Here is an 8,577-nt window from a genome sequence, read left to right as displayed (position 1 = left end):
ACTAAAAATATATTATTTACTATAATGTATAACGCTATTTCATGTAGCCATAAACTAAATTTTTTTGTATACTCGTAATTTTCTTAATTTCATTTTTAAACAAAATTTGTAATTTATTTTTATAATATTTAAATTAATTGTATTTTTATAATATTAAAAACTTCCATATTTTTTGTACAAACTTAATTTATATAAATCACCTCTATTTTATCTTAAAATAAATTTCTAAAATAATAAACAAACAAATTTAAAAACAGTTGAAACCAAATTAGAGAAACTACTATATTGTATATAATATTTAAAATAATTTTCCGTCCTTTAAAGTTTTTGACAATTTTACTATGTTTTTTTTATATAAGTCTAATGAATTTTACTCTCAATTTTAGTAAAATTTCACCAATAATGTAAGGAGAATATTTTCATAACCTTCTCTTCATAACTAAATTTATTTCTGTATGACAAAATATATTTTTCTAATTTTTCGTTTAAGATTTAAGGTTTACTTAATTGAATTAAAAACTATAGTGAAAAGAAATGGTGACAATACCAGATTTGCATTTCACGCTAAATTTGGTTTATGTGAGAATTTTAAATTAAAATTCTTTAAATAGTTCCTTAGAATTCCATTTATCCTGATTTAACTGTATATGAAACGAAAAATCAGCTCTTAGTAAAAAAAAATAGAAGTTGGAAAAATAAAACCATAGCCCATGGGAATATATGTATAACAATAGTTGACATTACCACATAAAAACCTCAAAAATGCACTGTTCACATATTATTATATAGGTAAGCTTTATACGAGTATGTATAAAATACCTATATATATTATGTATTACGTAATATGTATATAATATATACAACTTATTATTTTATTATTATTATTATTATTATTATTATTATTATTATTATTATATAGATTCACCCCCTTGGTAAAATCTGTACAGTGACTTGATAAATTTTGAAACTTTTTTCCTTCTGTCATATTTCCAGAAAAAAAATTTAAAAAAGTGGTCATGCGTCCATCTGACCATTTGTCGATCTGTTCAGAAAATTTGTAGATTCTTGAAAATAAAAGTATTAAAAATATTCTTGAAGATAGAAGTATATTTGCAAATAGATATTATTTTAAGGGCAGCAGTTTGAAGGTTAAATAGCTTATCAAAACTAACATTTCTAAGTCACAAAAATGCAAATATAAGACTAACTGCTGCATTAGACTAACTTCAGAATCAAAACTGAAGCAATTATGTAAGTTGCGTAAATGAAAGCAGAAAACGTGAGATTGTTTTATTTATCTTTCAAACTATCCTCAATCCGGTGTTAAAGGACTTTTTAAGGTAATTGTTTTTTACAGTGCAACTTGAATTAGTCAATATTTTGTAACTTTGGAAATTTATTTTTTATTTCACAAAAATAACACCATTAATTAAGTAAAATAATTTTTGAATTGGAATAATTCGGAAGCACATTTTTTCCTTAATTTGTTGAACAAATGCGTGAAACGTAAGTTTAAATATTTATTCTATTGCCCGAACTTTAATATTCGGGTATTAGAGTAATTAAGTTTTATCAAAATTCTTGAACTAAAATTTAATAAATGCTACTGTTTATACTTTTTATGAACGAACAAGTAAAATTTTGTTTTTAACAACATAATATACGAATATGTATGCACATATGTATGTATATGCCTGATCATATATTTTTATAAGTACATATGTATGTATTAATATATTTTATATACATATGTGTATATATTTTTATAAGTACGGAAAAATATAGACTAAGGAATTGAGTTTTGCATGCTTGTCGAAATACGTATATAATACATCTGTATGCTAAAATCTAAATATATGTGTATATATCTATGTTATTTAAAGATGTCTAAGATGTACTATAATATTTGGGAGGAAGAAATGACAAAAAATGAGATGTATGACAAAAAACGCCCTGTTAGCACATAATAAAGTTAGTCATCTCTTGGTCATAAAATTGTATTGTTGTTTTATTCTTTTGCTTTTTTTAAAGTTCTCCTTATTTCTTTGTTTTAGTTTTTTACTGAGCAAGTCTTCAGTTTCTTACTATACGACGACATCATGTTTTTTTCCCCATGTTTTTTTTTATTAAATTTAAAAAAAAAAAATATATAAATTAGAAATTTAACAGTTGTTCGAAATGCTACTAAGGTTCTAGAACTAAGGCTTAATAATTAATCATTCATTATAGGTAAGGGGTAAATAAGAATATAGAGTAGGCTAAATCTTTATTGTTACTCTAATGATAAAGGCCTACTTATATGCCGTTTAACTTTAAGTAAAAAAGCAAAATTACCATGTTTTAAATATTCTATATTTATTTCAAGTAGGTAGAAACAAGGTAAGTAGAAAACAAAAGTATATCTAGGCATCTTAAACAATTCAAATTTGCAATTTCTGGTTTAATTTGTCCGCAAAATTTCAAAATTCTGTTTGCAAATGGTAAACTTAAATTGTAAACTTTTGTAAAAATTAATTTTCACGAAAAATTTTCATTTAGAACCAAAACTTACACTTGGGTATTATAAACCTACTATGATCTTGGTAAGAGCATATATTTTAATTATTAAAGTTTAAGCATTTCTTTTATATTTTTACAGAGTAAAAACAAACAAAACTTTTTTGTTTTTATTTTAAACGAATGCAATATTTTTTTTACAAAAATTGCACTTACCAAAAAACAAAATAAAACTGCAAAAGTTCTGGAACTAAACACCCCTTTAAACTACAATATAGAATTTTTGAATTTTTTTTTTAAATTTTTATTACCACAAACAATGAGAGAAAAAAAATAAGACAAAAACAAATTATCTAGAAAAAACGTAGAAAAATTTGTATATTTGGACTTTCATTTGCACGTCTGTATGTATTTGTATAAATTGTAAATTGCATAATAAACATAGGAATGGAGAACTATAGAAAGGACCAAAAATATTTACATAAACAGAACAAGGAAAAACCACCCATAGTAATTTTTAATATTTCGCCTTTCTGAATATTAAAAATATTAAAAAGTTTTTGAAATTTGTTTTTAACTTGTATCAGTTTTGTTTTTATTTTTTTCTTCTCTTTCAATAAAAAAATATACAATTTTTTTATTTTCTGAATTTTAAAATTTCGCCAGAGAAATTTCTTTAATACTCCTTTATTCCGGAAATTTCTTTCTTCTGAACTAAATTCTAAGATCCTAAAAACTAAGATTCTGAACTAAAACATATAAAGCAACGTACCTTTAAACCTCCCATAGAGAAGGTTACATATAGCTTTCGAATTTGAGTAAAAAATAAAGTCTGTGCATATTCTTTTAAAAAGGATTTCAGAAAAATAAAAAATTATTTTTTTTTTCTACTCAAATTCACCTTTCTACAGTGATAGACAATATAATTAATTACCAATATAAGCTAATTCATACTATAGTATTGAAACAAATGTGACAAATTAGAAAAATTTAAAATTTGTTATATAAATTTAAGGTTTAACAAGGTTCTGCAAAGTTCTAAATTTTAATTACAAAAAAAAAAATCGAATGAAATTTTAATATGACTCCTACTTTCTAGGATGCAAAAAGTTTTTTATAATTTTCATTAATTTTATGTGCGTTTTAATTGAATAAATAGAACCCAACCAAAAAGTTTAATGTTCTAAATATTCTATTAAGATTTCCCAAAATCAATCTCTTTAAAAAACTAATTTTTTCCTTGAAATGTAAATTTCCAAACTTAATTAATCTAAGTTTATAGTAGATTTTATCAATTTTTAACAACATACCTTTAAGAACATCTTTGAAGGTAAAAGTTCTAGCATTAAAAAAAATAATTTTATTAAGCCTTATTTAATAAAAATAATTTTAAATTCCACAATACTTATTCTCTTTTTTTACATTCTACCCAAGAATGTAAAAAATTTATAAAACTCAAAGGCAAATTAATATGAGTCTCTTATCAATTATTCAGTAAAATTGTATATGTTCTTGTGGCCTACCTACTATGTAAAAATGCTAAAGTCGCAAATTAGCATAAGTTGATGCGCGATTTGCAAGTTGTTTGGTGCTATGTAACAAAATCGCATGGCAAAATTTTAAACTAGCAGCATTTCTAAAATTTTTTGTTTTTGAAATTTCTGACAGCTTTTTCACTTTGTAAAGTAGTAAATTTAAAGTAAGCATTATTTTAAAATAGCCATACATTTAAATGTATATATATGTACATATGTATAATATTAAGGAGGCGATTATTGTTAATTTTTTAAACAAATATGGATAGCAAGACTTTTATGAAGGTTAAGATTTAAATATTGTTCTTGCTCAGCAAACCATTTTACTTATTATAACCGAAGTTTGTGAGCCTGCAGATGAAAAGTTCAGTCCCATAAAAATAAAACTGGAAAGGAGCAAAGTCGACAAAAGAGAAGCGAAACAAATTTGGCATAGTGGTATTTTCTTAAGTCGGAATAGTTTTGCATTTTATTTTAACCTATAATTATAATTATTAATTGCAAAAATTTAGTTAATTGCAGTAAATTTGAAATGCAAGGTTCTTTAATTTAATAAAGCAAATGTAACACTTATTTTGTATAAATTAATAAAAAGTATGCGAAAGGAGCATTCTGCAGTACCACTTTTGCTACTTTCCCATACGCCAATTTGCGATATTCGATTAACATAGTGTCAAAATTTAAAATGCAAGAATCGTTTAGCGAAAGTAGCACTACATAGTAGGCCACATTATGAAAACCAGAAAAAGTACAATAACAATTCGAAAGTAAAATAATTAGAAGTACCTATGTAGATATGCATGATGCAAAACTGGCCTAAATGTTATTATTTGTCAGAATATAATTATTATTAATTTATAAATTTTTATAAAATTTTTTAAACAAATAACCGTACAAAAATTCCTAATATAACGCAACCTCTTATTACCTTGTAGCAATTTACCTACTCATGTACAAATTCATTTATTGTGCGATAATTTATTTTTTTTCACATTTGAACTCCCCTATAATAATGTGCATACAATTAGTAAATTGTAGCTTAGGCAAACATCAGGCATTAGTTTTTTTTGGAATCTCCTATAGTATAATTTCATTTACAATTCTTAAAACATTATAGGAAGGATTACTGTATATATCTACTTACCTCACACCGGGATTTTTTTCTACTATAGATTGTTATGAAGAAAAGCGTTGAAATTTAATTTATAAAACTAATTTAATAATATTAATAGCGAAAATTTATGTACGTATACATGTAAGTTTTAAATGCATTTGCCTACATACATACTCGTGTACCTGCATACATTTTCTTTTGGTACGCTAATAAAAGATAAGTGGACAAAAATGATTAAAATTTACGATTATGAAGCAAACTTCAGTTTATTCACCCCAAATCAAAATACATAGTTTACTTATCTAACACATAATAACAAACAACGTAATAAATATGTTTTCGTTATTTTTCCTATAAACACATGCTAAATTATAGCAATGTTTTTTCCTCAAAGTTAAAATTTTTATCAATATGATAAAATTTAAACAATATTTTATTCCTCCCCTTTAATGTAGAAAAGCAAAAATAAGAAAATTACTTGAATTGTTATACAAATGCAAGGTTAAAAAAAAAATTTCGTAGTTTGTTTACAATTGGTGTATATTATATACGTAATATGGTATTCAAATACATATATATATATATTTTTTATTCGTACTTCACTCCTGAGAGGAGCATAGGACTGGTACACGATATTGACGAGCCTACCGTAGTTTTATATTAAATATTTAAGGTCATCGATATTTACTATTTTATTTTGCTGGTATTTTTAATATTGGATATTATTAAAATATGGCAATTAGTTAATATTTGTAAAAAGCTATATAATATTGAATATAATTTTTACAGTGCCCTGACTAGGCTTTGAATACATATATACATACTTACATTATATTTATATATTATATCCATACATAGAGACACATTGTATTATTTTTTTAGAGATTGCTTAAACTACCCTAAGTATGTAAATATTACATAGATATGTAATATTTACATATAAAGTATGTAAATATTACATAGATAATACACAGATCCGGATGCACTTCTTTATTAGCCTGAAAACAGGGTTTCACAATTCAAACTTTGAATAACAAGGATATGCTATAGAGAATTGTATATTCTAGCAGTACTTTAAGTTGGAATCAATGCACTAACATTATTTTTCTTTCATTATTCTCACAAAGAAATAAGAAATTACAATTTTAAATAATTTGGAAATAAAATAAATTTTCATTTAGAGTTTTATTTCTTTTTTCTTTATATTTTATCAAGTAAAAAATTATTTATAAATCCACGCAAAAATATAAATTTTACAACTTACAATTTTCCATAGATCCATTATACACCCACTTATTATATTGCATCAATAGTAATTATGCGGTGTACAACAGAGGAAATTTTTATAAATATATAACAACCTATTTGTAATATTTGTTATTAGTGGAACCGGAAGTTTTTTCATTTGTTTCGTCATCTGAAGAAAATAAATCATTATCAATTTCATCATCTGAAGAAGATTCGTTTTCATCATCAGAATCATCTGAGTTCGTTAAATGAATATCCGATATTAATTCTTTTAAAAGTTCTGTTTCGATTTCAAGCAATTGTAATCGTAGGCTTTTTTTTGATACTCTCAAAAAAGAATTTTTCAAATTTTTTGCCAAAAATTTGAAATTGTCTGGTGTCGCAACTGTATTCACATATATTATATAATCTTCAATGAAATACTTATTTAAAAGTTGCCTACTATCTTCACATTCCAAAAACGAATAATACGTTAATATTAATTGCTTAAGAATCCATTTGAAACCTTTTTGTAAAGCGTGAATAGCATCTTCGACACAAAGTCTACCCAAATCATAATTGCGATATAAAGGATATATTAAAGACCTTCTACAAAATATTTCAATTGCACTTTCCAAATTCAATGTTGGTTCAAAATAACTTAATGCAGGAGAAAGAATTGTTCTCGTCCATGCACTTTCACAATTTTGTTCGCCACCATTTGTTCTAAATAAGAAAAAAAACTTATAATCATGAAGCTTATGAAAATTTATACAAAATTACCTGACATCGTAACAAATTGCAAGTAAAATTCCTATTAATTCATTATCGATTCTTTGGCGGTTATGTTCATTAAAACAAAATGATGATTTGGAGCATATAGTCTTTAAGGTATATTCTTCTTTTGAACTTAAATTTGAATCTAAAATAAAAATTTTCAATTTCTTTAGTTTTTCAAATATGGTTATAAATAGTTCAAAAATATTTACCATTTAAATTAAAAGTATAATTCATAGGGTTTTCATGACCATCAGGTACTTGTAATTCAATAAAATTTAATTTATATTGGTCTTGAGAAAAATCTTTGTATTCATCACGTTCTCTTTTACAAAAGCGATCAATAGCACTTTTATGTGAAGGGTTTCTTATTTGGCAAATTGGTTTCAAATCAGTCTACAATTAGAAAAAAATATTTTGAGACAAATTTTTTTTTAAATGTATTAATAAGTACTTTAAGCATAGTAGTATCTTCGAAATAGTTTCCATTAAAGCCATAGTTATATGAAGTTTCTATTGGTGTTTCAACACCGTCTACCTTTAAAATGCAGGTGTCAGTAATTTTTTTCATTTTTAAAATATCAAAAGTGTCTCCATTATTATCGTATACATATTTTTTATCTGGAACTTTTTCTTTTTTATCGCTCGGAAGACAAGGAATTTCAAAAGAAATATCTGAAGCACTTCTATTATAGTTTATTATAAGGCTTTTCAAATCTTTTACATCAAATTTATTGGAACATTTTATCCTTTAAAAAAATTATTTTATTATTAAAACATAAAACATAAATTATTTTTTTACACTTACTTTTTGTAAACATTATCCCAGTTAAATAATAAAATGTTCTCATTTATCCATAAATCACAATTAAATTTGGACGTTTTTAATGATTCTTTTTCAATATGTATTTGAATTTCACACATTAAATCTTTTGGAACGCATTCAGTACTATGTAAATAAAACATGGCGATAAATTAAATTTATTTACAAAAACTATTTCTACAGTATATTTAATATTTTCAAACAACCAACAAAGTTATTTTGTAAACAATAATTTTTTTTTCTCTTCTTTCACGTGTCTTGCAAAATTTCACTTTTTGACATTTTCAGTGACAGTTATCAAAAATTATATAACAGCAATGCCAGTATAATAATTATATTCTTTCATCGAAGTTTTTACTCTTAACAAAATAGAGTTTACACTATTATGTCATTTATGCCTTCATGCGTGTCTCTACTGCATAGACATACATATAAAATGTTAAAATATCCGCAAATTCTTTAACGTCAAAATTTTGTTTTCAGTCTGCAAACTGTCTGACGTATAAAACTTTTACGGACAGAAATGTAGTAAACTTTTTACCCGTAATTGACTTTGAATTTTGATCATCCGTAAACGTCAAATCAAAAAAAAATATTTTTTTAGA

At 24.4% G+C, this 8,577-nt stretch overlaps 1 protein-coding gene across 1 annotated transcript; it reads right to left on the bottom strand.

Annotated features, from left to right (window-relative positions):
- Positions 1-6,335: 6,335 nt before the first annotated feature.
- LOC129609744 (protein SHQ1 homolog) lies at positions 6,336-8,216 on the bottom strand. The gene is made up of 5 exons (XM_055521859.1): positions 7,958-8,216; positions 7,604-7,898; positions 7,362-7,545; positions 7,156-7,294; positions 6,336-7,098 (listed from the first exon to the last, which is right to left on the bottom strand). Exons 1-5 carry the CDS (start codon positions 8,113-8,115, stop codon positions 6,507-6,509), a joined length of 1,368 nt encoding a protein of 455 aa, XP_055377834.1. The 5' UTR covers positions 8,116-8,216; the 3' UTR covers positions 6,336-6,506.
- Positions 8,217-8,577: the final 361 nt, after the last annotated feature.

This window comes from Condylostylus longicornis, unplaced genomic scaffold, assembly GCF_029603195.1.
Source record: "Condylostylus longicornis isolate FDR11 unplaced genomic scaffold, ASM2960319v2 ptg000040l, whole genome shotgun sequence".
In the NCBI taxonomy this organism is placed as follows: Eukaryota; Metazoa; Arthropoda; class Insecta; order Diptera; family Dolichopodidae; genus Condylostylus; species Condylostylus longicornis.
This window is presented reverse-complemented; position numbering and strand designations above follow the sequence as displayed.